At 54.8% G+C, this 17,329-nt stretch overlaps 2 protein-coding genes across 6 annotated transcripts in view; one reads left to right on the top strand and one right to left on the bottom strand.

Moving 5' to 3' along the window:
* DNAJC7 (DnaJ heat shock protein family (Hsp40) member C7) overlaps positions 1-9,890 on the bottom strand; it is a 24,724-nt gene extending 14,834 nt beyond the window's left edge. The window contains exon 1 of one of the 3 annotated variants that reach the window (XM_044999514.1): positions 9,741-9,890. In XM_044999514.1, coding sequence (XP_044855449.1) covers positions 9,741-9,826 — 86 coding nt within the window. In that variant the 5' untranslated portion in view covers positions 9,827-9,890. Of the gene's footprint in view, positions 1-2,803; positions 2,914-5,635; positions 5,828-9,740 lie in introns of those variants that run through there. The other 2 variants (XM_044999516.1, XM_044999515.1) reach the window with 2 other exon arrangements.
* NKIRAS2 (NFKB inhibitor interacting Ras like 2) lies at positions 6,016-17,329 on the top strand. Of its 3 annotated transcripts, none has more exons than XM_044999519.1 (5): positions 6,016-6,238; positions 12,004-12,192; positions 13,579-13,714; positions 14,425-14,666; positions 15,584-17,329. In XM_044999519.1, the coding sequence occupies exons 3-5, from the start codon at positions 13,621-13,623 to the stop codon at positions 15,821-15,823; spliced, it is 576 nt and encodes a 191-aa protein (XP_044855454.1). In that variant the 5' UTR covers positions 6,016-6,238; positions 12,004-12,192; positions 13,579-13,620; the 3' UTR covers positions 15,824-17,329. The 3 variants fall into 3 exon arrangements, with proteins under 3 accessions (XP_044855454.1, XP_044855452.1, XP_044855453.1); XM_044999517.1 differs by having other exon boundaries at positions 6,019-6,238; positions 13,607-13,714; XM_044999518.1 differs by lacking the exon at positions 6,016-6,238 and adding an exon at positions 9,906-10,007 and having other exon boundaries at positions 13,607-13,714.

Here is a 17,329-nt window from a genome sequence, read left to right as displayed (position 1 = left end):
CATCATCTGCTACAGAATAAATCCTGGCTGGGTACTGAAAACCCAGTGCCCCTCTCCACCAGGGGGGGACACTGCCATGGCCCTTGCTGCCCCAACGAAGGCACTGCAGCGGGCGCGAGCTGCAGGCAATCTGACGTGAACAATGCCGCTATGTCTGGCAAGCCCACTAAAGAAGGAACAAAGGGACCTGTGTGGGGGCAAGTTAACATGTTTTTAACCTCATTGGGGCTTGCCAGTGGCCACTCCCACACAACTGCCTCAAGCAAAGGGCTGTTTGTCAGCTGGCAAAACAATAGCTACGGAGTGTTACCACTCCAAGGGCCTTCGGGTCGGGGCTAAAGTATGTGCCGCTCACTTTCATTTTTAATCTTGTTACCAATTAGGTTCAGCTCAGGATGCTGACAACGGGCAAGCCCCGGGCCTGCGTCGCTGCACTGGTCAGACACACCACGGATATCCCTGGCCCAGGATGTTTATGTTTATTTCAAACAATCGGAGTCCAGGGGTGACTGGGTGGCAGAGAAGCGAGCTGCCATGTGGTGCTCTGAGTGCGCACGTCCCAAACTGGGAGTGCTGGGAACACAACAGATTCAGACCCCGATCCCTCTCCCTCGGTTTCAGTGGGTTCACTTCAGGGCCTTGAAAGGTATCTAAAGTTCCCATCCAACCCCTAGCCTGAGTCTGGTCTCAATGAGCTTTCATCTCTATCTGGTGGGAAGCTGCAGACATGCCCTCCTCACCCATGTTCTTCCCGCTAACATCCCCAGGGATGGCATCATGCCAAGGTTCCCATCAGAAGTGAACCCTCTGCTGCTGTGGTTGAAACCTGTAATCTCCACCCACCCCCACCCAGTCAGCCTGGGGATATGCACACTGGAGTGTGCTGGAACATGTGGCAAATGTCAGAGTAGAACTCCCCACCCGCACTGCTCTAGAAGGAAGCAGAGCTAGACAAATATGCCCCTTACTTGATTTACAGCGAAAGGAAACAAAATCTGTTCTGGGAATGAAAAATCACTTTTTAAAATGTAATTGGCCCGACAGCATGTTCTCCTCCTGAGCGGATCCGAGCTGGTGAACAAGCACAGGATAGAAGATACATGCAATGTACATCTCATCGGTGCCATGCTGTAGATCCCTCTCTTGACTCTCCGAGTAGGGATTGTTTCAGTGACTTGTACCAAGGGGATGGATTTGTACCACTCGGCGTGATGGGATTTTCACCCCATAAGATAAGACACTCATGCGCAATGGCCACTTCTGAACCTGAGGAGGGTTGAAGCATTCAGAAGGCAGTGAAGGAAGTTTCCTTTTAGCGTCTATGGTCCCACTGCTGCGGTTACATATTCGGAAGAACAGGGCATCAAGGATCATTGCCAACCCTGATCTCTCTTGGCCTGCTGAGCCACTTGCTAGAAGTAAGCAGATTGGTCTGATGTGTAAATCTTTAAGCAACTTTACCAGTCATTATGCAATGCAGTGTTTCTAGTGGTTCCAGCTGCAGGGCTGTAAGCCATGACTCCTGGGGTTGCTCCCTGACTGCCAGTGAGTCAGTCACTGACCTCTGCGCCTCATCACCCCCCATCTGTGAAACGGGTGGTTAAATACAGACCTACCTCACAGGAGAGCTGCAAGGCTCCGTAGTGCTTACAAAGCCCTTTGAAATAATCTGATGAAGAGTACGAGGACGGTTGTTTCTATTTAGTGTGGGTTGGGTTTCTCTCTCTAGTGTTTACTAGACACAGCACTTTGACGACATGTCAAACCTCAGTGGCTGGCTAACCTTCCCAGAGAGGAAGTAAACACGGCTGCCTTTATTGTTTACATGCCTTTAAAGCTGAATGATGAAGTCTTGCAAGAAAATCAAAGTGGCTTCAAAACATGTAGGCAGAGTCGCTGGGTTTGCAAGATCCAAGGCGTGAGAGCCCGGGAACAGAACGGCAGCGTCTCTCCCCAGTTGTGTTCCAACACACAGAAAACAGTTCTTGTTTACCACTGTCTCTGGCTATACTAACAAAACAAACGCAGATCTCCTGATATCATTAGTAATTGTTTCAATCCAAACAGATGCTGCAGCCTGAATGAGATCATTCTGCATCTCACACTGATGTAGGCTGCATTCCCCACTTGCTGCTTTGCTAAAAATACAATCCAGGCCTGAACGGATTCCTTTGTTCGGAGAGGTCAGTGTCTCTTCAGGGCCTCTCCGTGGTGAACCCAGGGGGTGGGGAGGAACAGAGCCACATCAAGGGACTCACTAAGAAGCATCTCTTTCATTGCCTGCAAGCACTGAGAGCTCTGCTAGGAGCCAGCTGTCTGAAACAACTCCCTTCTCCTGAAACGTGGTTAACAAGCTTGTCATGTGCTCTCAGTTCTCCAGGTGCTGCAGCCAGTCCTACTCCATAGCCCAGCTCAACCTGAAAGGCTCCTCGGACTCCTTTCATGGGAAGAACATTCCTGATCCCTTCTCCCCTAGGATCTGCCACATCCTCACTGGAGAGGTGTATCCTCCTCCAGAAGGAACTCTCCTCTGAACTATTCAACCCCAGTGGCTGGAGGGGCTGGTAGGCCCTCTGCTCCCCCTGCCTCTGCAGCAATCCCAACCCTTGCTAGCTCTTGGAACAAGCTGCCAAGACAGACAACCCACCCTGCACAACAGTGAGGTGGTGCCAGATTAGCCCAAGAGCTTTTGAGCAGCATCTTTCATCTGCCTCCTACCACCATATAAATCCTAACACAGATTTCCTCCTGCTCTAGCTTGCAACCATCCTTTAACATACTAGCATCCACCCAAATCACATACCTGATTTTCATTGCACAGAACAAGAGGCACAGCCAAGAACATGTCATTTCCAGAACGGTCAGAGCCTTCTGAGCGCCGTCTGAACACCACGGCCCAATGGAGCTGTTGCACTAGCCTTCCTACCTGGCTGGCACCCTGCAGCCATCCGGATCTCTGAATGTGTAACTCAGGTCTGAACAATCTACAGACTCAATGCCTCCCAAGGCCATCGCTCCTCTCACTTCCTGCCTAAATTGCAAAGTACGTTAAGCTTATCTGGGAACTAAAGAGCTGGCCAAAAGTTCCAGGAAGCCAAGTGCTTAGCTTTGTGTTTCGGAGGCGCTCCAAGGTCAGAAACTCCAGGCTGTGCACATTTTGACTTACTTTGTAGGCAGCTCGCCTAGTGCCCTGCCATGCAGAGGTTTGTTTGCATCTCCAAACTCTCTGGGCTAACAATGGTGAATCCCCAGGAGATCCAAGCAACCCTTCTAGTCACTTGCAGGGGCAAAAGGCCACAGTCAACTTGCTTCATGGATACATTCAAGGCATTTTGCTACAGGATAGGAGCCTTTCAGCTGAAATCCAGCCCAGACCTCTACCATCAGATGCTATTCAGTGACCTATGTGTAAGGATACGATTTGGTCACGAATTCTGTGACTTTACCAGACCTCTGTGACTTCTTTGGCTTCAGCAGTCAGTGGCTGCAGCCGGGCCTGTGCCTTCCCCCCTTCCCATGGTGGTGGGGCTCGGGCTGCCATTCCTCCCCCCTCGTTATTTTTAGTAAAAGCCACAGACAGGTCACGGGCTCCAGTGATTTTTTGTTTATTGCCTGTGCGACCTGTCGGTTATTTGTAGTAAACGTCATGGTGACAAGATCATCATCTTCCCTGTGTGAAATGAGCTTGGTGAGCTCAGTGCCGTTGGCAGCAGGCAGGTGATTACAGCATAAAACCAGCCGAGCACTACACACCCCTCTCTCCCCTGCATGCTGACAGTCCCAGCAGAGAGGCCAAGGAATGAATGGGTCACAGCACAGAGGGGTCTCCTCTCTCACCCCCTAGAGATGCTTCTTTCAGGTCAGGGATGAGAAACAGCGGCTGGGGAATGAGAGGGTGGGGGCAACATGTGATGCTTACAGTACAGGATACTTCCATCCTGCTGTCGCCAGGCTGGTCAAACCAGCCTCTCCGATCACTCTAGGCTCAAACCAGACTTCTTCAAACTTAAATCATGGTCTTATCCCGCAGCTAGACCCCGTCACCTGGGAGCCAGCCTCATTACAAGACAAAGCAGCACATTCCTCTGTGCATTAGCACCCCCTACTGATCAAGGAGCAATGCTGCTACCAGTTGCTTAGTGCAGGATATTGAGCTGATTAAAGAGGACCTATAGCAGGGGTTCTCAAACTGGGGGTCAGGACCCCTGAGGGGGTCGCGCGGTTATTACATGGGGGTGGGGTCACGAGCGGTCAGCCTCCACCCCTGACCCCGCTTTGCCTCCAGCATTTATAATGGTGTTAAATATATAAAAAGTGTTTTTAATGTATAAGGAGGGTCGCACTCAGAGGCTTGCTGTGTGAAAGGGGTCACCAGGACGAACGTTTGAGAACCATTGAGCTCACAACCAGCAGGAAGGAAGGTGGGGAAATCCAGCGGCTGTGCAGGCAGATGCTTGTGTTTATCTGCCGATTCACCTCAAAGGGTATGGGAGTTTTTCAATTCCATGAATATAACGCGGTAGCCAAGGGCGTGTGTGTGGGTGAGAGAGAGAGAGAGAGAGAGAGAGAAGCAGCACAGCCTACTCCACAGAACTACCCTAAACCAGTGCTTCTCAACGACCAGTCCATGGAGCAGCGCCGGTCCCTGAGCTCTCCCTGACATCCTTTAGGAAGGCAGCACGCCAGTTCCTGGTATCAATAAGGCTGAGAACCACCGCCCGAAATCATTTCTGGGGAAGCCAACACCCACTAGGCCTCTTTTCTAACATTCGCGGAAGGGCCCAGGGCCAGAAATATTCTGCTTCCGTTTTGTTTTCATGAAAACAAACTTGGACCCAAGGGCTATTGTGGTGCTAGAGCTTTAAATAGTGCAGCTAGGGAGCCCTTTGATAAGACAAACTGAAATCGAGGAAACTGACTGGTTTTAATAAGTAACCAAGACATTTATGATAAGCCCCTGATCATCCATCTACAGTATAGAATTACTCAACCAAAAAAGGAGCTTGTACGATGCTTTGAAGACATAAGGCTCTACATATTAAATATTTAATTTCTGTACACCTGCTCTACACTGATTCTATAACAGAATTGTTCAAATCCTGCAGCGTACTATGTATTCACACTAGTTTAGTATTGGTGTGAAGAATTCTTTTCAGCACCACTGGTTATTTAAAAAAAACAATTCCATTCTGGCCTTGGACACTAGAAGTCCTATTTATCCACAGCACAGGTACAGTACCAACGTCTTCAGGCTTCATGGCCAATTAAACCTTTAGTTTGCTGCTGAGACTGTCAACAAAGGAGTCAATTAATGAGATTTGTTTACTTGGAGACCCACCAACTCATTTCACATGAGATGGCAGTGAGCCCCTCACTATTGAGCTACACTAGATTTGAACTGGCAACCCAGAGGTGACGTTTTCTGACCCCAAGATTAGGGAAGCTCAAATTCTTTCGTTTGGCACATTATTTCTTCATTGTGTAAATCTCATACTCTCCATTTTACAAAGGTAACTATGATGCAACTTCTGAGAGCACAGCCACCCTGAAGTTGGTACCAAATAGTAAAGGAAAAGGTCTGATCAAGGAACTGTTGATCCTAATATTAATTTAGCAATGAGACTTTTTAAGATACCTCTTTTTAAGATACTTCTTCCACATCATTCAGCACCGAAGAATGAGGGGAAACATCCCCCCACATATATGCACAACAGATAGACTCTGGAGCTGCCAAGCAGATGACCGAGAAACTATATATCTGGTAAAAAATGAAGTGAAATAAAGCTTCAGAAATCAACTGAGCCACAAGAAAACCGTTTCCATGGTCTAGAAATCTTTTTTTAAAAAAACTCCCCCTCTTATGGATATGCTGATCTGTGATTGGATCAGAACACAGAATTTAAGCCAATCAGAATGCAGCTGTTCAACAATAACTGTCACTAACTGCACCATCATCAGATAAAATTAGTGCAGTTACATCAATCATTTTCCATAAGTATCCCTGGAATTTATGCAACAGCAGGCAACCATTATCCTGTGACCATATTCCATTCCTTCCACTGATAAGCCTCTTAAACAACCTGCAAATGACACAGTCAGTTTATCTGCAGCTGTTTCAGTGCAATGCCAGGATAATTACGCTGAAATACAAATCACTGCTTTCCTACCGTCTATCTTCTCCTCTAGCCGGGGGAGCACAAGCAGCCATCAGAGACCATGTTAGTACGTTTGGGCAAAGGTTAGTCCAAAACCACATTTGTATCAAAATAATTTACACAGGTTGTGGGGTGGTTTTGTTTTTTTTAAAATAGGAAATTTACCCACTCACCCTACAAAAGCTATAGTGAAACATCAGGTTCCCACGCCTAGTCTGCCTAAGTCCAATAACGCTAAGCACTTACATAGCACAGCCAACCTGTGGAACTCTTTGCCAGAGGATGTTGTGAAGGCCAAGACCATACCTGAGTTCAAAAAAAGAACTAGAGAAGTTCATGGAAGACAGGTCCATCAATGGCTATGGGCAGGGATGGTGTCCTAGCCTCTGTTTGTCAGAAGCTGGGAATGGGCGGCAGGGGATGGATCACTTGCTGATTCCCTGTTCTGTTCATTCCCTCTGGGGCACCTGGCACTGGCCACGGTTGGATGACAAGACACTGGGCTAGATGGACCTTTGGTCTGACCCAGTATGGCTGTTCTTATAGCACTTAGCTAATGTCTGTAAAGCCGCTTGAACCATGCAATGTCTCCAAACACCCTCTCTGACACAGCTGAGCAGTACCCCAGTTTTACAAATGGGTAAACTGGGCCAGAGAAGCTGAAGAACTTGCTCAAACCCAGAGAAGAGCTTCACGGCAAAGAGAAGATTAACACTCAGGAAGTTCTTGACTGCAGGCATCTGCTCAAACCAAGAGGTCTCAAGCTCTGAGCTGCCAAGAGGGGATGGGAACATCTTGGACGTAGCACATTAATTCCTTCCTTTAACGCCTCCCCTCTAGGTGACCCTGGAATAGTGTTGCCGTGCCACCCCTCAATCAGATTAAAAGACAGGATCACCCCAGCGGGAAAAAAGAAAGCCTGGGAATCCCACACTCAAAAGGACAACCACGGGATGAAACACTGAACCTTAATGACCCAGGACTGAGGTACTGGCCCTACCCCATCAAGGCAGCTGCGTGAGCTAGGTTGCTTTTGCTCTCCATTCCCAGGGTTCTAGCTGGAGTGGGCCAGGAACCAACCCTCCCACTGAGGATGTCAGAGTTCTTCTGTTTCTGGGACTCTTCAGTCCTTTCTATGGGTCGTTTTATTCATGACCAGTTCATTTCCTGCAGCTGCCTTCTGAACTCGGGTATGGAGGAGGAGAGGCTGGTGCTAGAGATCTCTATAGTAGGAAGACTGAGCCCAGTTCATGATTTTTAATTGTTGATACTTTTAATATTTACACTAGTCATTTAAAAGTGAACAAAGACCTGGAGAAAATGCTATAAGGAACAAGCCTACATTAGCCCGGGGAGGGGGTGGATTACATGAAACTTAGCAGGGTTCTCCCAGCACTAATCAATTCTTTAATTCTATGGTTCTTGGATATTTTATGCAGCATTCAGGTGCTTTTTTAACAATTTATCTATTTAATTAACATGGCGCTACAATACTTCCAATGCCACGCCTTTGGCCCGCACCCTTTCACAGCTAATAAGCAGCACACCTACCTCAGCCCTTCACCATCATTTTGAAACTGGCACTACTCAGAGGCCCCTTTCAGTTTCATTTTGTCCTACTGCTTCAGTCAAGTGAACACCTTTCTAGAGTGACAGGCTCAGCCGCACCATTTACAGACATTGTATTCCTCCTGGAGACACCAGACTACTGAGATTCAGCTCTCAGTTTTGCCCACGAGAATGAGCACAGTGTTTCCTAAAGGCTGATCTAGTAATTTCATCCCCTGCTGTGATTGCGACAGCTCAGCAGCAGGTGGTAATAAAAGCACTTGCTCTTGTAAAGAAAATTCATTACCAGAGGACAGGGCTGGGATCCTCACCACGCCTGGCCTCAGATAGTATCTGCACCGCTGGGCAAAATCTGCCAGCGAGCTTTGGGGATGAAGGAGGCTTGGTCTTTCAACAATTACTAGGTGGGGAAGAACGCAGCTGTCCTAGTACTTTCAACACCCAATACATAGTGTACTTCGGAAAGCCAACATGCACAATGACCATTTTTCCGTGGTGCACGGGGCAGGTATTGGAGAGCAGGACTCCATGCTTGCTCCAGGCTATCACAAATCTCAAACAGTAAGTGTTCTCTTGCAGGTAGGTGCAATTAATAAGGATCCGTGAAGTCCTCAGACACAGGAGTTAGAGAAGGGAAAAGGATCTGAACCTTCTTCAAGGGTTTTGAGCCATGAGGATTCCCCCCTCCACCACAACATGCATCGTTTAACCCTTTAGCTCCCTCTCCGGAGCAGACCTCAATCTGGCAGAGAAAGGCTTCTGCAGGCGCTAGTCAATACTGCCCCTAGGCAGAAAGGATGGAACACACTGAAAGACCAAAGCCAAGTTCAAGGAAGCCCAGATTTGCTGCCTATCAATGTTTTCTATAGCACCCATCACTGTAGGCCAACGGGCACCATACAGCGGACTGGGGTTTGCTGTACTGCACAAAGTTTGACCAAAAGAAGATTGAACCTTTTCTATAAAACGGACAGTGACTGGAACCATCCCTGCCTTTAATATAGGGGCACGTCCAGCAAAGGCCAGAGAGCTCAGCATCTGACATGCAGCCAAGCCGTTCTGAAACAAAGCATCACATGCTGGGAGCTGCCGGCCCTCCTCCCCACATCTGGCAACTGCCGGCCCTCCTCCCCACATCTGGCATCCTAACACCTCCCTCATTAAAGGGCAGGAAGGTCCCTGATTCCACTCTGAGCACCCACCCCTGTTCTTCAGGGCTGAATTCAGTTCTGCAGACCCAGCACATGAAGCGTTAATGTCACTGCTGCCTTCTTTCTTCGGCGTGGTCCAGGAGAACCCAGCAGAACCTTCTCCTCCCCGGGACCCGATCCACCACCCCCCCGGCACCCCCTCTTCGAGACGGGGGTTTCCTGCCCAGACACGACTGCGATGCCTGGGGGCACTGGAGGTGCCCAGAGAAATCCCGTTCTGGGGTCGGCACGAGGTAGGGTGACCTGATGCCCCGATTTTATAGGGACAGTCCTGATATTTGGGTCTTTTTCTTACACAGGCTCCTATTACCGCCCCTCCCCCCCCCGTGTCCCGATTGTTCACACTCGCTGCCTGGTCGCCCCAGCACGGGGTGTCCGTTATACAGCGCCAGGCACCCGCAGGACACGGCACAAATGGCCACAGTGAAGACCCGACAAAGCCATTCAAGGGGGTGGCAGGAAAATACATCCCGCCCCCGGCTCCCCCCACCGCCCCCGGGCCGCCCCGCCCCGCCCCGCGGGCAGATCTCACCAGACTGGAGGGGGGGGGTTAGCACCTGGCTGCCCCCCCGTCCCCAGCCGCCCCAGGCCCCACTCCCGGCTGCCGCCCCCCGCCCCAGGCCCCACGGGGGGGTCCTGCCTGTGCTCCCCCCTTCCCGACCCCGAGCCCGGGCCCGCCCCGAGGGACACGGCGGGGGACAAGCTCCGGGAATGGGGCACCCGGGGGGGTCACGGGGCCCCGCACGCGGGGGGGTGTCGGTGACTGAGCCCCCCCCGGCCCCGCCCCGCCCCCGGCCCCCGCTACCTGCGCGTCTCCTCCTCGCCGCCCAGCAGCCCGGGCCCCTCGGGCGCCGCCATGATCACATCGCACTCGGCCGCCGCCGCCGCCATCTTACAGCCGGGCCGGGAACCTGGGGAGGGGGAAAGAGAGGGGGGGGAGGGAGAACCGGAAGAGACTTGGACTTCCGGGAGCAAAGAGAGGCCGCCGCGGTTCGTCAAGAGGGGCCGCGGTCCGCCAGGGGAGGGGCACAGAGAGGGCGCATGAGGGACCAGAAGGGCCAATCTCCCATGGGTGAGGGATGGGAAGGGGGGTGGCCTGGCCAGCCGGGGGGGAATGGGGGGTGGCCTGGCCTACCCTGGCCAGACAGGGGGGGATCCCAGGCCCTGGCCAGCTGGGGGAAGGGGGATGGGGGATGGGAATGGGGGTGGCCTGGCCAGCCGGGGGGAATGGGGGTGGGGTGGCCAGGCCAGGCCAGACAGGGGGATCCCAGGCCCTGGCCAGCCGGGGTGGGGTGGCCAGGCCAGACAGGGGGGATCCCAGGCCCTGGCCAGCCGGGGTGGGGTGGCCAGGCCAGACAGGGGGGATCCCAGGCCCTGGCCAGCCGGGGGAAGCGGAATGGGGGTTGGGAATGGGGGTGGCCTGGCCAGCTGGGGGGGATCCCAGGCCCCCTCCAGCCAGGGGGGAGGTGCTGGGGGAGCCCTGCCTCGGAGGCAGCAAGGGGGCCATGACGGTGACTTACCTGAGATTGGCCCAACATGGAGCGGATGCCGGGTGCAGAGTGACACTGGACGTGGGGGGCACCCGGTGATGCAGCATGACGAGCTCGTGGTGTGTGTTGGGCGCCTGGCACAATGCGTCCCTGATCCCCGAAGGGCGCTGCTAGGTGCTGCTGTAACACGGCTGATAACAAATGGCAACGATCCTGGTGTAAATAGTAAACTGCCATGCTAAGGCATCCTCCTGCTAAACCACCGCCCCCTGGCACCAAACTGTCGCTGTAACCACATCCACAGATAACAATCAATTAGGTTCCAAACATCAAACTCTGCCCATGCCTTAGGCCAGTGGTTCTCAACCCGCAGCCCAGTCAGCACACAACTGCAGCCCATGTGACGTCCCCCAGGCCAGACAGGTTGTATATCTATTGTGTGGATGCAGCCCACATAACACAAAGAGCTGCATGTGCAGCCCACAGTGGTAATAGGTTGAGAACCACTGCCTTAGGCCCTGAGCTTGCAATGAATATGGACGCTCAGCAGGGCCTGCCTACACAGAGCTCCTTGCAGGATCAGGTCTTTCTTGCATATTGACGTGATCATTCTGTTGTGACCCTTGTCCTTCCTTGCCTGCCCTCGTCCATGGTGTTGCCGCCTTAGGTCCTGCTGCGGAAGAGAACTGTGCAGGTGGACCCCTGCATGCTCACAGAGCCCCATTGGCTCCAGTGGGGCTCCATGCAGGAACAGGGATCTGCCCATGCCGTTCTCCGTGCAGGATGGTGCTGGATTACATTCAGGCATGTCTTTGGGAGCTGCCATAGCGCTTCTCCAGGTGCTTGATGTATAATTAAAAAAAAATTAGTCATTGTAATGATGCCTTTTAAAACCCATCTCTTGTTTTCTCTTGCAACAATGCCCTGATGTGAGCCTTGAGCAACTGCGATGTCTTCTCAAATATTCTTCAAGCTGGGTGGGGGCTAGACAGTCACTCTAGATTTCAGGATATTTGCAGCCAGAAAGCTTAGCTTTCTTCAAAACCATCTGGAATCTCAAAGAAAAGAAGATCTGGCTGGTGGAACGGGGGGCTGAGCTGGGGGAACTTTCCCTCCATATTTTCAGACATGAAAGTTGCTGTTTTTTTTAAAAAGCTTTTCCTTAAATGGACGATGTGGCCCTAGTGGCCACTAGTTGCCTGAAGTGGCCCTGGTTTCCATTTTTCTTGTCATATTTGCACCATGGCTGGCGAAGTATGATGGGGAGGAAGGGGGAGGGTTTCAGGAAAGACCCACTTCAGTGGGGCACCAGGGCCGCAGGCCTGCAAGCCGGGGGTCAGGAGGCTGCCAGACAAGCACAGACCTCTCATCCTGTCAATGCTGGCCACTACGCAAGCTCAATAAAGATCTCTTTCCTACAACTCTGCCTGGCAGTTATCTTCAGTGCCAATGAAAGAGTTTGCAAGGCCCCCCCCGCCCCATGAAGTTACTAAGAACATGGTCACGGATGAACCTCTGGGTGTGCGTCTGGGGTTAGATCATTAGGTAATGCAGCTCTGGTTTGTTTTTCCATTGTAGACGGGAAAGCACGACACAACCTGTCCTCTGCAACTCTAGATGGTGCTGTCCTGCCGCTGTCGGGCTGGCTCGCCTCGCAGTTGCCATGTCTTGCTGTCTCTGATTTCCCCTTCCTTGGGTGTCATGTGAGTCAGCTAAGCCTGAAGCTGTAGGAAGAGGAGGAACCAGACAGACAGCTGTCCTGAGAAGGTAGGTAGAGACCCCCCCATCAGAGATTTGCTGTGCCAGCTGGGTGGGGGGAAGGGGGAAATACTGATACACATTCACAGATGCTTAAAGCCTTCAGCCAAGAGCCAGCTGCCTCTGAGTCCAGTGCAGCCAGCTGGGCTCATGTCCTGCCAAGGCTGCAGTGAGGATCAGGGCCCGGGCAGCCTAAATCCGGTGATACTTCGCTCCCCAGCCTTGCGCCGATTCCAGCCCCCTGGGCCTGTTGCCCACTTTCACATCTGCTCTTCAGCTTCGGTAGGATTTGAGGTGGTTGGTTCGTTCCTGGGCCGAAATCTCCGGAAGGAGCGTGCGTTTGTGTAGAACACGGGGGCTCAGCAGGATGCGCCCCCGGGGGCTCCAGCACAGATCACACCTGGGGAGAGGGAAAAGACCCAGTGGATCACTGAGTGCCTTGTTCTAGCTGCTTTCCTGGCCCCTGGCCTGGTAGTATGGGAGCCAAAAACCCATTGATGGAGGAAGGGGAGAATGGCCCCCCTTTGGCAGATGGGGAAGAGGGTGAAGAGACTCACCCAAGGTCACCCAGGGAGTCTGTGGCAGAGCTGGGAACGGACCTGCAATCTCCTGAGCCTTAGTCCAGTGGCAGACCTGCACCAACGTCTTTCCTTCTGCTTCCTACCAGCGCAGGGTTTGGGCTCGAATTTCTCCCAACGCCCTCGTCTGGTTGTGAAAACCATTTTACCGTCCCCCCAGCCACACATACCACCCAACTCACCCTGAAATGCAGCTTCCTCCGGGGAGGAGGGTGGCAACCCCGCAGCACAACTGTGGGTGGAGGGGCCCCAGGAAAGTCCTGCCTCTTACCAGAAGTGCCCCAAGGAATTGTGAAATGTTCCTGCAGATGGGAGCTCAGCTTTTGAGGTCTTGACTGAATGTCTCCTGGGAGGGATGAGGGGACCCTCAAAGACTGACCATGCTGGGATGCAAAGCTGTGGTTCCAGAGAGATTAGGGGATGAAACCTGCAGTTCGGACCCCTCGTTATTCCTTCCAGCCTAATGTAACTTACCCTGAGGTTTGCCCCAGCATCAGCGCTGGGCAGTGACCCATGTACTTAGCCATGGGGCTTGTGTCCCAGCCACCATCTGTGAAGGGGGCCATTAGTGTCACGTCAGGGCCATGTGCCCCAGCCCCCGCTGGCCCAAGGAGTAAGAGACCAGGCTCCCTGCAGTGGGGTGGCTGAGATGGCTTCTGGCGTCCCTTCCAGCCTAGGTTTCCAGGGTTCTCTCTCCTGTGGCCGTGCAGAGCGCTGAGCACCGGGGAGACCGGGCACGGCCCAGGAAACTCTGCCAAGCTCCAGCCCACGTGGCATTGCCCAGTTGACTTGACTTTGAGAAGACGTATTCCTCCAGCTCCAGCGTCCCACTCTTCCCTCCCCAGGAAAGAGAGCCCAGATGGGGAAGAGCTGCAAGGTGGTGGTTTGCGGCCAAGCCTCAGTTGGAAAAACATCCATCTTGGAGCAGCTCCTCTATGGGAACCATGTGGTTGGTAAGCATGGGGGTAGGGCGGGTGACCAGCAAGGGGGCGTCCTGCAGCCCCCACAGGCTTAATGCCAAACGGCTCCGCTGTGGCTTTTCGTAATGACCAGCACCCTGACCATAACAAATCAGCGCCTAGCCCAACTGTTGACAGGAGACCCTACAATAATAAATTAGCACCAACCTCCCAGCATTCCAGAACAAACTCTAGTGGAACTGCCCAGCCCTCTGCAATTCAAATAGAGTCGTGTAAGCACGTGATGGAGGCAGACAGGGTCGTGCAGTGACAGGCAGGTTTGTCTGCCAGTGTCCCAGATGGGGAGAGTAAATAGAAAAAACCCTGGGAAAGCGGCCTCCAGCAGCTCCCTCCCACAGGCCGTTTGCCCCGGCAGGGCCGCTCTAAACACAGATGCGGGAGACCTGAATGAACAGAGAGCAGAGTACGAGACAGGCCTGGGCAAGGAGCTGCTATTATGTGGCAGCACCTAGGGGCCCCAGGCAAGCTCGGGGCACCCTTGTGCCAGGCTCTGCCCCAAAGAGCTCCCAGTCTGAACAGACCAGACAAAGGCTGGGAGGGGAAACTGAGGCACAGGGCAGGGGCGGGACTTGCCCACGGTCACTCAGCAGGTCAGTGGCAGAGCCCGCAATAGAACGCAGGCCTCCTCCGTCACGGCAGACTGCAGCCCGGCTCCCCACGTTACCCCGCCCGCTTCCCCGCAGGTTCCGAGATGATAGAAACCCAGGAGGACATCTACGTGGGCTCGGTCGAGACGGACCGCGGGGTGCGGGAGCAGGTGCGATTCTACGACACCCGGGGCCTGCGGGAGGGCCTGGAGCTTCCCAGGCACTGCTTCTCCTGCACGGACGGCTACGTGCTGGTCTACAGCACCGGCAGCAGGGAGTCCTTCAAGAGGGTGGAGCTGCTCAAGAAGGAAATCGACAAGTGCAAGGATAAGAAGGAGGTGAGGCATCGCCACAGGCGCCAGAGCGCGGGGTGGGCTGGGAATGGGGGACGGAGCCCCCTCCCCTACAGCTCCCCAGTCCTTCTGGGGCTTGTCAGTGTCCTGCAGCAGTGAGTCGGGGGACCCCCTCGCCCCCCCGGCTGCCCTCTGTCTCGGATACTCAGCACAGGGGCCACAGGGACTGAGCGGGGGAGGGGGACAGCTGTGTGCATGTCGGGGCAGCCTGAGGGGAGGTGGTGCATTCTGCTCCTTGGATTTCCCCCTCTCGGCAGAGGCCCTTGGTCTCCAGCGCTGTCAGGCCAGCACCACGTTCAAGGTCTCTCTGCCTTTTCTCCTCTCCTTGCCCCTCCCTTCCCCTCCCCCGGGATTTTTAAATCTGAGTTTGCAAGTGCTTGGCCGGCGCGTGCGCTCAGAGCCCGATGTTTGTCGCTCTGCAAACGGGGTTCGAAAGCCAGTCAGACCCCAGGGCAGCCGGTGGGCTCAGGGAGGGACTGCTCCTTGCCACCTACAGCCTTGCACGACTGGCCAGGCCTGCTTGAGCAGGAGGGAGGGGACACTGGCTGTCGGGTGGAGCAGGCAGCGGAGGGGGGACACATGGGAGGGATCAGTGATCTGACCCAGTTTGGGAAATCCCAGAGCCCCTTATCTCCTCCTCGGAAAGAGCCCTGTAGCCTCTGCCCAAGCTCCGGCCACAGGGGGCTGGGCGGGACCCTCTGGAGCCCATCGGCTCTGCGGCTCAGCTGGCTGCATGGGTGGGGGCGAAGGCTGGGCCGGGAGCACAGCAGGGAATCTGGCCGGAAGGCACCAAAGGGAAAGAGACGTTCAGCAGAAAGACCAGTGCTGGGGGTGAAATCCCTGCAGGCTGCAGTGCCAGGCAGCCGGCCCTGAGCGTGCTCCGTTCGTGGGTCTTCGTACAGGTCACCATTGTGGTTCTGGGCAACAAGTGCGACCTGCAGGAGCAGCGGCGCGTGGACCACGACGCGGCCCAGCACTGGGCCAAGGGCGAGAAGGTGAAGCTGTGGGAGGTGTCCGTGGCCGACCGCCGGACGCTGATCGAGCCTTTCACCTACCTGGCCAGCAAGATGACGCAGCCGCAGAGCAAGTCCGCCTTCCCGCTGAGCCGCAAGAACAAGGGCAGCGGCTCCATGGACGGCTGAAGGCCTGGCCTCCCCTCCCCCATGGCGCTTCCACCCTCTCCTGAGCTCTGGGGCGTTGGCACGAAGCCTGCTGATGGGAGGGGCTGAGCTCCTGGAGTGGGGGGGGCTTGGCCGCTGGCCACAGGAGGCAGCATGGCGAGGACCCGGTGCTCACTGGGGGCAGTGAAGATGCCTGGCCCGTCCCTGTTGCCTGGAGAGGGAGGGCGGCCTTGGGCGGCTGGTCTGAACTCAGGATTGGCCCAGACCGAGCCCGGGAGCCCTGCAAACAGGCAGCTGCTGGCCTGGTCTCTGCTCCCAAAGCACAGGCTAGACATAGCTCTCGGCAAACCCACTCCTTGGCCTGGCAGGGGGCTCCAACCGCCATCTGGCCCCTGGTAACCCTTGCCCTGAACCTGGAGGGGAGCGTATGGCAGTCCCTAGCGCCTTCCTCCCCCTCCAGCTGTGCCGCAGAATGCCCCGGCCTGTCCCCCGAAGCGCCTCCCTCCAGGCCGGCGCTGGAGCAGGTGCCCAGCTGGAAGGGGGCTCTGAGCTCCCCGGCTGTGGAGCCGTTCGGCTCCTGAACTAGACCCTGGAGACAGTGGAGCTGGAGCGACAGGCGACGGCGTTCATCCTCCAGGCCGCTCCGCTCACCACCAGGCACCTGCAAACCGCCCGCTCTCTGCAGCTGGGGAGGTGGATGGGGGCTCCAGGATTGCTGGGCTCTGCTTCCAGATGGCTCTTAGCCCCATGCATGCTGCACTCGCCTCCCTGGGGGCTGCGTAGATCGTGGGAAGCAAGGAACTGCCCTGGGTCCCTGCAGAACCTTCACTGTCCCCTGCCCCCCAGCTCTTTAACTGCCTGAGCAGCCGGGAAATGCACCTGGCCCCTCTGCAGCTGCAGAATCGGGGCGCATGGGGGAGGCCAGGCTGAGCAGAGCTTGGGGTTAGGTTCATTAAGCTCATCAGTGTCCAGGCATGTCTGCCCTGATCTGCGCCCTCTGATCCCCGGCTGAAGGCCAGGCCAAGCCACGGTGTCGGGGTCGTGCCGCTGCCTCTGATTCCCCTGTGGCCGGAGCTGAAGCCCCCCAGCATGAGGAGCTCCCTGCAGAAGCCTGGGTGGGGGCAGCCATTTGCATCGCTCGTTAGGCAGGTGCAGCTCAGCTCATTGCTGAGGAGCCGCTGCCCCCCCCCCCCCCCCGAGACACGTTTCCGACCTGCAGCTCTTTGGCAGAACTGGCGGGGGAGGGGAAGGGCTGCAGAGGTGCCTCAGCAGGCCATTAAGATGGTCAGTTGGCCAAGAACCAAGGGGTTAGTTTTAGATGGTCCCTGAGCGTCTCCTTGGCCGGGAATTTGGGACGGGAGGGAATGTGCTTTGGCTGCTGGAGGGGGATGGGACACACGCCCTGCTGCCAGGAAGTGAGGCTGGTGGGTTTTTAATTATTGCATGTATGTAATGTCATGTCAGAGGCATGTAGAGCCGCTTCCTCCTGGTCAGCAATCGCCGTCAATAAACTCAGCTGCTCTCGGA

The sequence above is a fragment of the Mauremys mutica genome, chromosome 25 (assembly GCF_020497125.1).
Source record: "Mauremys mutica isolate MM-2020 ecotype Southern chromosome 25, ASM2049712v1, whole genome shotgun sequence".
In the NCBI taxonomy this organism is placed as follows: domain Eukaryota; kingdom Metazoa; phylum Chordata; order Testudines; family Geoemydidae; genus Mauremys; species Mauremys mutica.
Note: the sequence above shows the minus strand (reverse complement) of the source record. Positions and strands in the feature narration are given on the sequence as shown.

What these genes read in the sequence shown, in the direction of transcription:
- NKIRAS2 (XM_044999519.1), top strand. Translation starts at nt 13,621, where the DNA reads ATGGGGAAGAGCTGCAAGGTGGTGGTTTGCGGCCAAGCCTCAGTTGGA. An exon ending in CTATGGGAACCATGTGGTTG is followed by an intron (nt 13,715 to 14,424) that starts GTAAGCATGGGG and finishes GCTTCCCCGCAG; the next exon opens with GTTCCGAGATGATAGAAACC. An exon ending in AGTGCAAGGATAAGAAGGAG is followed by an intron (nt 14,667 to 15,583) that starts GTGAGGCATCGC and finishes GTCTTCGTACAG; the next exon opens with GTCACCATTGTGGTTCTGGG.